Source organism: Aspergillus fijiensis, assembly GCF_003184825.1.
Source record: "Aspergillus fijiensis CBS 313.89 unplaced genomic scaffold BO72scaffold_35, whole genome shotgun sequence".
Classification (NCBI taxonomy): Eukaryota; Fungi; Ascomycota; class Eurotiomycetes; order Eurotiales; family Aspergillaceae; genus Aspergillus; species Aspergillus fijiensis.
Window position 1 is genome coordinate 228,761 of NW_024469011.1, and position 13,840 is coordinate 242,600.

The 13,840-nt window shown below is 53.4% G+C and overlaps 4 protein-coding genes across 4 annotated transcripts; 3 read left to right on the forward strand and 1 right to left on the reverse strand.

Annotated features, from left to right (window-relative positions):
- Nucleotides 1–316: 316 nt before the first annotated feature.
- Nucleotides 317–1,883, reverse strand: BO72DRAFT_449642 (uncharacterized protein). Its single transcript, XM_040945068.1, has one exon. The coding sequence runs from the start codon at nucleotides 1,747–1,749 to the stop codon at nucleotides 418–420; it is 1,332 nt and encodes a 443-aa protein (XP_040799670.1). The 5' UTR covers nucleotides 1,750–1,883; the 3' UTR covers nucleotides 317–417.
- A 176-nt stretch (nucleotides 1,884–2,059) lies between these two features.
- On the forward strand, nucleotides 2,060–6,093 carry BO72DRAFT_449643 (proteasome regulatory particle base subunit RPN2). The gene is made up of 5 exons (XM_040945069.1): nucleotides 2,060–2,447; nucleotides 2,565–2,734; nucleotides 2,799–3,322; nucleotides 3,384–5,621; nucleotides 5,675–6,093. The coding sequence occupies exons 1-5, from the start codon at nucleotides 2,308–2,310 to the stop codon at nucleotides 5,993–5,995; spliced, it is 3,393 nt and encodes a 1,130-aa protein (XP_040799671.1). The 5' UTR covers nucleotides 2,060–2,307; the 3' UTR covers nucleotides 5,996–6,093.
- Nucleotides 6,094–7,184: 1,091 nt separating this feature from the next.
- BO72DRAFT_460290 (putative acyl-CoA dehydrogenase) lies at nucleotides 7,185–9,098 on the forward strand (the record flags this gene model as incomplete). Its single annotated transcript, XM_040946461.1, has 5 exons — nucleotides 7,185–7,299; nucleotides 7,365–7,376; nucleotides 7,444–7,718; nucleotides 7,798–8,539; nucleotides 8,605–9,098. 5 exons carry the CDS (start codon nucleotides 7,185–7,187, stop codon nucleotides 9,096–9,098), a joined length of 1,638 nt encoding a protein of 545 aa, XP_040799672.1.
- A 980-nt stretch (nucleotides 9,099–10,078) lies between these two features.
- On the forward strand, nucleotides 10,079–13,541 carry spt5 (transcription elongation factor spt5; the record flags this gene model as incomplete). The annotated part of the gene is made up of 5 exons (XM_040946462.1): nucleotides 10,079–10,177; nucleotides 10,251–10,490; nucleotides 10,588–12,065; nucleotides 12,117–12,859; nucleotides 12,919–13,541. 5 exons carry the CDS (start codon nucleotides 10,079–10,081, stop codon nucleotides 13,539–13,541), a joined length of 3,183 nt encoding a protein of 1,060 aa, XP_040799673.1.
- Between the last annotated feature and the right edge of the window lie 299 nt (nucleotides 13,542–13,840).

Here is a 13,840-nt window from a genome sequence, read left to right on the forward strand (position 1 = left end):
GTCAAGGAACATTAACTGTAACTTACCCAGTGCTATACTTCGGGGTCACAGGAGGCTCATGCAATACATATGTATATATTTGCCCACAAACCTATATATCTGCCAGTATAGCCCCTCCAAAAGACGGCTTGGGGTCATGCAGACATCATCCCTTGTGACATTGTTTTCGTAATGCGCTTGTCCAAATATTATAGGCATGGTGACTAGTCAGCGAAGTGGTTGCTGTCCTAATTCTAGCTTGTTACTCGGATCATGTCAGATTATAATTCTGTGTTAACTAGAGCAAACACCTGAAAGCAGCAGGCAAACGATGCTTCATGATTAGAATGTAAGATATCCGGAGGCTTTCAAGCTACTTTGATCGGAGCTAGTAATATCTTCCAAGTAAATGAACCAGGCACTGGGTGTACATATCGGTCACGACTCTGGGAGTAGCCAAGCGGGATCTGGTTCATCATCTTCACCCCCAGACGACCTAGAAACTACATCAAGAGAGTGTTCCTCCGTATCCCTCAACAGATCAGCTGGAGGCTCGGGGTTGTCCACCCCAAGCGGGTCAGCATGGACATCGTGCTCACCATCGCTGGGCCCATCGACAGGCGACCGGACGTCGGCATCGGACACATTGAACAAATTCAGCAGGAGTTGGCGAGCCTCTTGCAGAGCCTGGAGCTCTGCAGAGATGCAACAAACGAGTAATTTCCAGTTCTTACTCTCCGCAAGTTCTAAGTGATCTTCTACGCGTTCAGATGTGTGTCTCAAATCCTCTAGCACAGTCCGGGCAATGCCCTCTTCCGATAGGGTTTGTGAAGTACCCTCTGGACCCAGAAGCTGTGACTGGTTTTGGATGAAGCGGCGCATGATCGCCTTCAACCGCTTCTCGTAACCGGTAACTTCCCCGACTACTTGTTTCCAAACTCCGCCACCAGCCTCCAGCGCTTCGATCTCTGCTTTAACTTCCATTTCTCGGCTGCGCAGGTCCGCTTGCTCCTTGGTCCAGTGTTCGTGGGCGAGATCGAGGGTCCGTCGTTTTGGGTTCAGGGTGTAGAACGTCGCGTCACTAGACTTGGCCGATAGAGGTCTCACAGGCGGATTTTGGAGGTATCTTTGAACGTCCGACTCCAAGAGTGTTAAAGAAGCTTTGTAGGAGGACAACTTAGAGTCGACCGAGTTTTCCATTTGCGACAATTCCCGGATGACATCTTGGTGCCTAGCCTTCATTCGGGACAGTCTGGTTTCCATTTCATGGATGTCTTCCTCCAGTTTGCGACTTTCGTCTCGTAGGTCTTTGGTCCGCTGACCTTCCTTATCGTCTTGAATTGTCGAGATTGCGGCCTTTAAGCCGGCACGCTTGGTATTAAATCCATCAATGTCCTGGAGTGCATCGTGTCGTTCATCGACCTGGGAGATCAGTAGCTCATGTTCCTCCTCTCTCAACTTCAGCAAGTCGTAGATAGATTTGAATATGCCTTCCCGAGCCGCACGAAGACCAATCTTCTCGGGAGGTGGTTGTCTCACTGGAACAGTAGAGGGCCCCTGGACACTACCCAGCGCTGAGGTTGGAGTATGGCTCCCACTAGTCGAGGGAGTAGCATTGGACTGCGGTCCCACCAGGCCAGCAAGAAGGCCTTCACTTTGAGCATCGATGAAACTCTGCAGGTTGAGTTCAATTTGTTTGGCTTGTCGGTCAATGTATACGAGTGTGTCTTGCTGGTACGTGGAAGCTCTCGGCGCGAATATTGCCGACATTTTGGGGGTGATGACGGCTTGGAGAAGACCGAGCAATTGAGATGAAATTCGGCGGGAGTCAGGGTACAAATACCCGTCTCAAATTTCTCTTCAATGGAGCGAAATGATTCAGTCACGAATTCCTTGCACACGACATGATAAAGAGAAAGATAGGGTCACTCCTGTGGACAGGGACCTGCTGCATATGTCGCATGCCATCACCGGGCACGTGACAGAAATAGGGCGGTCGGCAGAAACCAGGAATACCATTCGACAGCTTCCCTCCGCCCCGTTGACGTGTGCCTCGCTGCTGCTGCTGCTGCTGCTGCTGCTGGAAAGGAACCTTGAAGCTTCCTGATCACTCCGAGCTTGTCTCTTCCCACCATCCACCTTTCTGTCCCGCTTGCTTTATCCATCTCGTTTTCACGTGTACATTGCGCCTTTTGATCTTCAGTAGTCCTGAAATTCGCAGATTGGGTTCAACCGACTCAACCACTTCACGGCTCATTCCAAGCTGTCGCCCCATCCTCTAGCGACAGCGCTGCCATTTCCCATCAATCCAGAACACTCCCTTCAGACATGGTTGGACTTGCTTCAGCCGCCGGCCTTGTCGGCTTTCTTTCTGAGTCTGATCCAGAGTTGCGAGTCTTTGCTTTGAAGACCCTTGACTCCCAGATCGACCTCCTCTGGACAGAAGTCGTCGACGCCGTACCTCAAATGTTCGTTTGTCAGCCTGATTGTCCGTTTTCGATGGACGCACCCATGTTCCCAACTCCATCTCGATTCCAACCATGAACTGCTTCATTTTATTCTGAGACTGATTCCTTGGAATTTAGAGAGGCGCTTTACGAAGATGAATCGTTTCCGGAACGCGAGCTTGCCGCTCTAGTCGCCGCCAAGGTGTATTATCACCTCCAGGAGTACAACGAAAGTATGGTGTTTGCACTAGGTGCCGGAAAGCTGTTCAAGCTGGACAGTGGTGGCGAATTCGAGGAAACAATCATCGGTATGTCTACTGAGCTCATCTATCACCACTGAAGTGGCTAGTACCTAATGCTTACATTTATCAGCCAAATGTGTTGACACCTTTGTTTCGCTTTCCGCTGCCCAGCGGCCGGCAGCAGGTGACCAACCTGCGAACCTGAACACTTCATTCCCCACCTCCGGTGAAGGAGCCACGAGCACCTCTGCCAGCCTGACATCCCCAATCACACCATTTTCACAGTCCGCCTTGCCATCCAAGTCTCTCTTATCCAGACAAGAAGTGCCCGGAGTGGATGCGGCCTACCCGGGTGGCGATGATGCGAGCATCAAGCAGGTCGAGACGCCCTTGGTGTTGAAGCGGGGAGTTCAGGGTCAGTTGCAAGCAATCATCGATCGCTTGTTTGAGCAGTGCTTCACTCAAAAGAGGTATCGTCAAGTCATTGGAATTGCCATCGAGGCTAAGAACCTTGATGTCCTTCGGAAAACAATTATCCGGGCTAGTGACGACGAGAAGAAGCAGAACGGCGAATCACGACGAAGTGAAGAGCTTATGGAGTATGTGCTGGACATCTGCATGGGAATTGTGCAGGAGCGTGGCTTCCGCAATGACGTATGTCCATATCTTCCTCTCTATTGCTCCCTTACACTGATTCTAACATTTACCTCCAAAGATCCTTAAGCTTATCCTCGATCTCCTCAACGAAATCCCTGCGCCCGACTATTTCTCGATTGCCAAGTGTGTAGTGTATCTGAACGAGCACTCAATGGCGTCGGCCATCCTTCGTCAATTGGTCGACAAGGGTGATGCGCGATCACTCGCCGTTGCCTACCAAATCTCCTTCGATCTCTACGACAACGGTACACAGGAGTTCCTTCAGAGAGTTCGCAGCGAGATTGCCGAGCCCCTACAGGCGAGCGAGGAGTCTGAGTCGAAGGCTGAAGAGGAACCCAAGGAATCGGATCCTTTGCTGGATAGCCAATCCAGATCTATTGGCGAGAACAGCGAGCAGACCAAGATCTCGACTGAAGCGCGCGCGGCTTACAAGAACGTTCTTGCTATCATCGATGGTAGAAAGACCATCCAACTAAATTTGGAATTCCTGTACCGCAACAACAAGGCCGACATCGCTATCTTGAACAAGGTCCGGGATAGTTTGGAGGCGCGGAACTCTATTTTCCACACTGCTGTCACGCTCTCGAACGCTTTCATGCATGCCGGCACTACCCACGACAAGTTCTTCCGAGACAACCTGGAATGGTTGGGTAAAGCTGTTAATTGGTCGAAGTTCACCGCTACCGCGGCACTGGGTGTTATCCACCGGGGCAATTTGACCCAGGGTGAGAAGCTCCTGCAGCCCTACCTGCCTCGGGAGCACATCGCGGGTGTTGGAGGTTCAGGCTCGGTCTACAGCCAAGGAGGTTCCTTGTATGCACTAGGTTTGATCTATGCTAACCATGGCGGCATGGCTGTGGATCTTATCCGTGATCACTTCAAGAAGGCCACCGAGGAAGTTGTTCAGCACGGTGGCGCCTTGGGTCTCGGTGTTGCGGGGATGGCGACCGGCAACGAGTCTATCTACGAAGACTTGCGGAATGTACTCTACACCGACTCTGCACTTAACGGCGAGGCTGTCGGTCTCGCCATGGGTCTGGTCATGCTGGGCACCGGCAACATGAGAGTGCTTGAGGACATGATCCAGTACGCTCATGACACGCAGCATGAAAAGATCGTCCGTGGCTTGGCTCTGGGAATGGCTCTGATCATGTACGGGCGTCAAGAGGCTGCCGACGAGCTGATCAACGGTCTTCTGGGTGATCCCGACCCCACTCTCCGTTATGGCGGTATCATGACGATCGCTCTTGCGTACTGTGGTAGCAGTAGCAACAAGGCTGTCCGCAAGCTTCTCCACGTTGCTGTCAGTGATGTCAACGATGATGTTCGCCGCATTGCTGTTCTGAGCTTGGGCTTTATCTTGTTCCGCAAGCACCAGAGTGTGCCTCGCATGGTAGAGCTGCTGTCTGAGTCCTACAACCCTCACGTTCGTTATGGAGCTGCTATGGCATTGGGTATCTCCTGTGCTGGTACTGGTCTGGACGAGGCCATTGACTTGCTTGAGCCTATGCTCAAGGACTCGACCGACTTTGTGAGACAGGGTGCTTTGATCGCTTTGGCTATGGTCCTGGTGCAACAGAACGAGGCCATGAATCCTCGCGTGAGCACGCTTCGCAAGACCATGATGAAGATGATTGGGGACAGACACGAAGATGCCATGGCCAAATTCGGTTGCGCCGTGGCTCTGGGCATCATCGATGCTGGTGGCCGTAACTGCACCATCAGCCTCCAAACCCAAACGGGCAACCTCAACATGCCCGGAATCGTTGGTGCTGCTGTTTTCACTCAGTACTGGTACTGGTTCCCCCTCACCCACTTCCTGTCCCTCAGCTTCACCCCGACCGCAGTGATTGGCGTGGATGATGAATTGGAAGTTCCCTTGTTCAAGTTCCACAGCAACACGAGACCCAGCCTCTTCGATTACCCACCTGAGCAACAGGTGAAGACCGAGGAGGCCCCTGAGAAGATCAAGACTGCTGTCCTTTCGACCACTGCCCAAGCTAAGCGTCGTGCTCAGCGCCGCGAGAAGCAACAACGACGTGAGAGCATGGACATTGATCAGACTCCTACTACACCCAAGGTATCGGAACCTTTGGCAGACAAGATGGAAATGGACGAGACAGTGGCCAAGGGCGAAGAGGAGGCGAAGGATGGAGAGAAGGAGGGTGGTGAAGGGCAGAAGAAGAAGGCTGAGCGGGAGAAGGTGGGCTATGAATTGGATAACATGTCTCGTGTCCTGCCAGCTCAGTTGAAATATCTGACCTTCCCGGACCCGCGGTATGAGCCCGTCAAACGGGTAAGCATACTTTCCTCCCTTTCTATATGTGACCCATGCTAATTTTACAACAGCCTACCGGTGGTGTAGTGGTTGTGTTGGACAAGACCCCCGAGGAGCCTCGTGAGAAGATCGAAATGAAAGCTAGCAAGGAGGTCAAGCAGGTTGCGGCAGCAGAGACACTACAAGACCGTCTGCAGGCCGCGATGGGCGCGGCCGGTTTCCAGACACCCCAGCGCGGTGGTGGCCGGGGTCTGGGGGCTGAATCCGGATCCAACGCGGGAGCCCTGGCTGCCGCCGGCGTGTTGACAGCGGTGGATGAAGACGAAGAGGACGGTGAGGAAGCGCCTGTACCGGATGAGTTTGAATATGAGAGTGACGGAGTCGAAGAGTAAAGCTCCCGGTCGCCCTGATAGATCTCTCTGGCTGGTTGTATTTCTAGGTTAATTATGGAAGTTATGCCCTATGTGAATTGAATAAACATATTCCGATACTTCTGAGGACGGTCGTAGTATCAGTTGTGGATTGCGAAACTGACGACATCATTTTTTATGGTCGATACTACGTTGGCTGTACAGCAGTTGTTGTCTATTAGTATACGAGGTGATACTGAATAGGTGGCAGTCGCGATCTTTTCAGCCCAGCAGGAACTACTTACTGCTCACAGAGGGTTCTTCCTCTGGTTCACCCTGGATTACCAATATGTCTACGGAGTAACTATTCTCTTTCTGATTTTGCTCCTGTTCACATGCCAGCAGTAGTGGAGGAAGGTTAGCCACTAGCAAGTAGCATGATGCATGATCTCATCTGATCCACTGACTTGGGGATTTTGCAAGCAGGCGGCGGCCCCGGGGGGCCTGCCTCGGCTGTTTCTCCTTGCAGTAAAGCCCCGCACGTGCCATGAAGCTGGGGAAGCCAATCGGAGCAAGAGCAATACACATCCCGGACTGGCCGAGGCGTGGTCCACGTGAGCTGCTTTAGAGCTTCTACTGTACATACCGTGGACCTAGTACATGCCCACTGGTGGGCAGGCAGTGATGAAGTCAGTCGGGCCCGACATGTGAAAGCCATTTCTTGAACTAAACTACTTCCTCCCCTCCCATTTTGTAGATGATTACTCCGAGGGAATTGTTCTCGGTCGCCGATCGTGACTCTGTTTCATTGTATCCACTGTCCATTATTCTTATTCCTATGATTATTATTGGACTTTCCTATTTACCAGCAGCCCCATCTCATTGACCAGGGGGCTTGTTGCATGGGGTAAGGCCTCCGTGATCAAAGCTGAACTGAACCAACCTGCCGGCCTACCAGCCTGCTTTTCAGCTGGCCCTTTCTTATATCGACTTCGACCCGCTTCTCTTTCATTTTCCCCCTTCTTCTTTCTCATTTACCCCAGGATCCTTGATTCTCCCTTTCCCTCTCTTGTCTTACATTCTTACCCCGGATATCGGACCCCACTGTTGCCTCCCCACCCCACTCCACTGTACAACGCAGTGCGACTTAAGGAGCGCCGTATTCATACCCAACTATACCTACTGAAGATACCCACACAGGCTCCTTTCGTCTTCTTGCTTTCCGTACAAAATGGCCAAGACATTCACCAAAGACGACGTCGCCTCGCATAGCAAACCGGATAACTTGTGGGTTGTGATCGATGAGGATGTGTACGATCTGACCAAATTCCAGGAAGAGCACCCAGGTGAGTCTCTAACTCCCGGTAATAGGTCTAACATCGAGACTAATGCCACTGTGTGACTCCTATAGGTGGCAAGAAGAGTATGACTCCTCCAGTGTATACCTGACTCCGCCCCGAACATATGCAGCTAACCTCCGCCACGTGTAGTCCTACAACGGGTGGCCGGCAAAGACGCATCGAAGCAGTTCTGGAAATACCACAATGAAGGCATCTTGAAGAAGTTCAAGGGCCAGCTGCAAATCGGCTCCCTGGATTCGAAGAAGGCCGCTGCACCGGAGCCGGCCCCAGCATCCGCCCCAGTCAAGCAACAGCCTGCGAAGGCCCCAGCTGCACCCGTTGATGTGGTTTCCGCGAAGTCGCTAGAGGCCCAGGAGCCATTTGGCGACCTCATCCCCTTTGCAGACCCAGCTTGGTATCACGGTGTAAGTACCAGCAAGCTTCCACACTACCGTAGCACGAGATGGTGAAGGCCTAGACTAATTATCGCTGATGGACCTTTAGTACCACTCGCCGTACTTCAACAAGACGCATGCCGCCCTTCGCGAAGAGGTCCGACAATGGGTGGATACTGAAATCGAGCCAAACGTGACGGAGTGGGACGAGAGCAAGAACGTCCCCGACCGCATTTACAAACAGATGGGAGAGCGCGGATATCTGGCCGGCTTGCTCGGAATCAAATATCCAGTGCAATACACCCCTAATCGGGTGCAATCCGTGGCCCCTGAGAACTGGGACCTGTTCCATGAGATGCTCCTCACAGATGAACTGTCTCGCTCTGGTAGCGGCGGCTTCGTTTGGAATCTGATTGGTGGCTTCGGTATTGGGTGCCCTCCCCTGGTCAAGTTTGGAAAGAAGCCTCTTGTGGAGAGGATTCTGCCTGGGATCTTGGCGGGTGATAAGCGCATCTGTTTGGCCATTACAGAACCTGACGCGGGCAGTGATGTCGCCAACCTCACTTGTGAGGCCAAGTTGACACCAGATGGCAAGCACTACATTGTGAACGGTGAGAAGAAGTGGATCACCAACGGTATCTGGAGTGACTACTTCACGACCGCCGTTCGCACCGGTGGACCAGGCATGAACGGCATCAGTGTGCTGCTCATTGAGAGAGAGCAGGGCGGTGTCAGCACCCGGCGCATGGATTGCCAGGGTGTCTGGAGCAGTGGTACCACCTATATCACGTATGAGGATGTGAAGGTGCCGGTGGAGAATCTCATTGGAAAGGAGAACCAAGGTTTTAAGGGTAAGTGCCTGACGCATTGGACGCCACTTGTGCTCTTTCCTTGAAGGATCTAACCCTACCCATAGTGATTATGACCAACTTCAACCATGAACGTATTGGCATTGTGATCCAGTGTGTGCGGTTCGCTCGTGTCTGCTATGAGGAGTCCATGAAGTATGCGCACAAGCGCAAGACCTTCGGTAAGAAGCTCATTGACCATCCGGTCATCAGAATGAAGCTGGCACACATGGCCCGTCAAATCGAGGCGACGTACAACTGGCTGGAGAACATCATCTACCAATGCCAATCGATGGATGAGACGGAAGCCATGCTCAAACTGGGAGGTGCTATTGCCGGGCTGAAGGCACAGGCAACGACCACATATGAATTCTGTGCGCGCGAGGCTAGCCAAATCTTCGGCGGTCTCAGCTACAGCCGGGGTGGCCAAGGTGGAAAGGTCGAGCGGCTTTACCGCGATGTCCGAGCCTATGCCATCCCGGGTGGTAGTGAGGAGATCATGCTGGATCTTAGCATGCGCCAGAGTCTGCGTGTGCATCAGCTCTTCGGGCTGAAATTGTAGGGATTGGGTACTGGTCTTGAAATCAAGTAATTCTTTTTGCTGGAGTATATATGACTATTTTGCTGAGCGTCCTGTAACATATCACGCAGAAACTGGCCTGGAGGACTGAATATCTTAGCATATCGCAAAGTCAATGAATGATGGCTGAGCTGTCTAGTCTATGGTGCTGTAGACCTTCTCGAGGTGGGACCAGAAAGGCCGCCAAGAGATGTCAAAAGTCCTTTCAATTAGAGTGCAAAAGGCGGTAATAGTTTCTGAATGAGCTGAACAATGAATCATTCAGTAGAGCCAATAAGTCACGCAAATAGAATGAAAGAAATCGAATTGCCAATTGCAGGAGGGAGAGGAAGAGGCCAGTGCCGTGGAGTGAAAGGAAGGCGGTCCGGCGGGGCGGAAGAACCGAAAATGACATTTGCCCGCATCAATCATCCATCCATCCATCCAATCCACCTTTCTTTCTCTTCTCTTCCCATTTAACCCAACACTTACCATCTCTCTTCTCTCCTTCGGTGTCCCGTTTCGATCGCAGCTGGTGCCTGGAACTCTAATTCTAGTGCGATATAAATTCACTTTTCATCCTCATCTCCTGCTACTCAACAACCCAGCTGGGTGAGAAGATCGCGCCTCGCGGAGTCGGCGAAACAACGGAAACTCGCCTCGCCGCAGCCCCCCCGAGGTGAAACCTCTCTCACTCGCAACACTGCCAGCTCTGCGCGGTCTTTGCTTCTCTCTTTCTCCCGACTTTCGCCAAAAAGGTCATTTATTCTTAATACCGAGATCTATCAGAGATCTTTACTGTAACAAGAGGTTTGTGGGAATCCCTGCTCAATATTTCCTCCGACTTGCCTCCGTGACTGATCGACCTCGACATACGCTTCAGAGATTCGTCTTCACACACCATTGCAATCTCGAACTTGACAAGGCTAACAACTCCGGACTTGCATTCCGTTCTACTTTCATCACCCTCTGGGAATACGATCATGTCGCGAAACCTCATAGATCAGGACTTCGGCTCCGAAGAGGAAGATGACGATTTCAACCCAGCCCCGGCGGATGACTCAGATAACGAGGATGTGAAGGTTCGTACCGAGGCTGGGAATTGGGCGGTGTCTGACGGATCAGGCTGACGCTAGGGTTTTTGTTTTTCGGCAGGCGACGCACCGTCGTCGGGATGACGACGACGATGACGACGATGACGCCGATGTACACACTGGACGGACGGCACGGTATCGCGCGGGCAGTGAAGACAATGCAAGAGGACGTGGCCATGCGGAAGACGACGATGAAGGGGACGACAACGAAGACGAGGAGGAAGGTGATGAAGACGACGAGGGCGAGGAAGATGAGGATCAAGATGAGGAGGATGAGGACGACGACGACGATGTAAATCCCGTGAGTGGCTCCAGAGATTTCGGCGATCGCTTCCCCCCCCCCCCGGCAGCGGCTTGGAGAAGGTATGATGGCTAACTGCTTCCATCCGAATTTATAGAGACGGCCCGCGAAGCGCAGACGGAGAGGAGGCGTTCTCTCTTTCGTTGATACCGAGGCCGGTGTCGATGAAGATGAGGATGAGGCCGAGGACGAGGAGGATGACATGGAATTTGGCGGGGAAATGCACCCCGACGATATGGATACACTGCCCGTTGGGGTGGAGACGGATGATCGCCGACACAGACAGCTGGATCGTCAGCGCGAATTGGCGGCCAGTATGGATGCGGAAAAGCAGGCGCAGATGCTGAAGGAGCGTTATGGTCGAAACCGTGCGGCGGCCACCGATGCCGTGATTGTTCCCAAGCGATTGCTTCTCCCGAGTGTCGATGATCCGAGTATCTGGGGTGTTCGTTGCAAGGCTGGCAAGGAGCGTGAGGTGGTGTTCTCGATTCAGAAGCGCATCGAAGAGCGTCCGCCTGGCTCTCGCAACCCGGTCAAGATTATCTCCGCCTTCGAGCGAGGTGGAGCGATGGCTGGATACATCTACGTCGAGGCACGCCGGCAGGCTGATGTTATGGATGCACTGCAGGATATGACGAACGTCTATCCCCGGACAAAGATGATCCTGGTGCCCGTACGAGAGATGCCGGATCTCTTGCGTGTGCAGAAGTCGGAAGAGCTTTCGCATGGAGGCTGGGTTCGGATCAAGCGTGGAAAATACCAGGGCGATCTCGCGCAGATTGAGGAGGTTGAGACCAATGGTCTTGCTGTGACGGTACGCTTGGTTCCTCGTTTGGATTACGGTCTGAACGAAGATATTGGTGCCCCTGCCATCGATCCTAAGCGGAAGCGTCCTGGCATGAACCCAGCGGTGGCTCGTCCCCCTCAACGTGCCTTCAGCGAGGCTGAAGCCAAGAAGAAGCACGCCAAGTACCTTTCTGCGACGTCTGGCTTGGGTGGCAAGTCATGGAATTACTTGGGTGAGACCTACAGCGAGGGCTTCTTGATCAAGGACATGAAGGTCCAGCACCTCATCACAAAGAATGTGAATCCTCGACTGGAAGAGGTTACTATGTTCGCTCGGGGTGCAGACGACGGCACTTCGAATTTGGATCTGGCTTCTTTGGCCGAAACGTTGAAGAACCAGACTGCAGAAGAATCATATCTCCCTGGAGATCCTGTCGAGGTCTACCGGGGCGAACAGCAAGGGTTGATCGGACGCACCACCTCCACACGTGGTGAAATTGTGACTTTGGTGGTCACGCAGGGTGATTTGGCAGGACAGACCATCGAAGCACCGGTCAAGACTCTTCGCAAACGGTTCAGAGAAGGTGACCATGTCAAGGTAATTGGAGGCAGCAGATATCAGGACGAGCTGGGTATGGTTGTACAGGTGAAGGATGACACGGTGACGCTGCTCAGCGACATGAGTATGCAAGAGATCACAGTCTTTAGCAAGGACTTGCGTCTATCTGCGGAGACTGGCGTGGACGGTAAACTCGGCATGTTTGACGTACACGACTTGGTTCAGTTAGAGTGAGTTTATCTCTTGGCGACTGCTCAAATCATGACTAACTAGCTATACAGTGCCGCTACTGTCGCCTGCATTGTCAAAGTTGATCGCGAGTCTCTCCGAGTTCTGGATCAAAACGGATCCATCCGTACCATCCTTCCCACACATGTCACGAACAAGATCACGCCGCGTCGAGATGCAGTGGCCACGGATCGCAATGGTGCCGAGATCCGTCTCGGAGACACAGTACGGGAGGTGTCTGGGGAGCAGCGCAGCGGCGTGATCCTCCATATCTACCGTTCGTTCCTCTTCCTGCATAACAAAGCGCAGGCTGAGAACTCTGGTATTGTTGTTGTGCGTACGACAAACGTCGTCACTGTGTCGGCTAAAGGAGGACGGGCCACCGGACCCGATTTGACAAAGATGAACCCGGCGCTAATGAGGAACGGAGCTCCTGGCGGTATGATGGGACCGCCTCAGCGAAGCTTTGGACGGGACAGGATGATTGGCAAGACTGTTCAGGTTCGAAAGGGACCGTACAAGGGCTTGGTCGGTATTGTCAAGGACTCGTCGGATTTGCAGGCCCGCGTGGAACTGCATTCCAAGAACAAGCTGGTCACGATCGACAAGGAGCTTCTGGTTGTCAAGGACCCGATCACTGGCCAGACAATCGAGATGGGCCGGGGACGGGGTGGTGGACGCATTCCCAACGGCGGGCCCGCTGCTTCCCAGTCGGCATGGCAGGGTGGTCGGACTCCGATGGGTATGGGTGATTCTTCTAGGACACCGGCCTGGGGTGGTGCCGCATCCGCTCGAAGTAAGTGTCAATTTCAACATTCCTTGCCCTGTACACATACTGACTGTTCTTTCTCGCAGCTCCTGCATGGGGTGGCGTAAGCAGCGCGCGCACGCCTGCTTGGAAACAAGACGGCTCCCGCACCTCTAACCCCTATGATGGTAGTCGCACCGCCTACGGAGGAGCCGGAGGCTTTGGTTCACGTACACCCGCCTGGAATGCCGGTGCCCGCACTCCCTACGGTGGGTCTGGCAACAGTGACTTTGACGCCTTCGCCGCCGGCTCGCGCACCCCGGCCTGGGGCGGTGCCGGTGCCAATGCCGGTGGCAGGACACCTGCCTGGGGAGGAGCATCCGCCAGCAATGGCAACAAGGGCTACGACGCCCCGACACCCGGAGGCAACTATTCCGCCCCTACTCCTGGCGCCTACGGCAGTGCCCCCACGCCTGGAGCGTCGGCACCCACCCCCGGTGGCTGGGCTGACAGTGCCCCGACGCCCGGCGCCTTCAATGCACCCACCCCTGGTGGAATCTCGAAACGAGGAGAATACGATGCTCCCACCCCCGCCGCGTTCGACGGCGCGGGTAGTCACAGCCGTCCCTACGACGCACCGACCCCCGCCGGAGCAGCCGCTACTCCTGGTGCAGGCTACGACGGTGACGACGGAGGACCACGCTACGAAGAGGGAACGCCCAGCCCTTGAAGCCTTTACTCTTCACGCTTCTCATGAATTCCTCACTAATCCCCACAAACCAAATCAACGAAGGGCCATTAAATCTAGGCGCAAAGAAACATCTTCCCGGGAAAATATAGATCGCCGAAAAAGCCGTTGCTCCAGACCATCTGACGGAGGGCTGTCCTGTTCTCTACTGCTTTTATTCTTTTTTCTTCCTTACATGCGATGGACGATGGACAGGTAGCATTATCATTGCGTATAACTTTACTTCCCTGACCGCCGAAAACTCCACACACTGATTTGCTTTTGCTGGAATTGTTTTCTTC

Excerpts from the sequence above, each read along its gene's own strand:
- BO72DRAFT_449643 (XM_040945069.1), top strand. The coding sequence starts at position 2,308 with ATGGTTGGACTTGCTTCAGCCGCCGGCCTTGTCGGCTTTCTTTCTGAG. Across the intron at positions 2,448-2,564 it reads GTCGACGCCGTACCTCAAAT|AGAGGCGCTTTACGAAGATG; the intron begins GTTCGTTTGTCA and ends CTTGGAATTTAG. Across the intron at positions 3,323-3,383 it reads AGCGTGGCTTCCGCAATGAC|ATCCTTAAGCTTATCCTCGA; the intron begins GTATGTCCATAT and ends TTACCTCCAAAG.
- BO72DRAFT_449642 (XM_040945068.1), bottom strand. The coding sequence starts at position 1,749 with ATGTCGGCAATATTCGCGCCGAGAGCTTCCACGTACCAGCAAGACACA.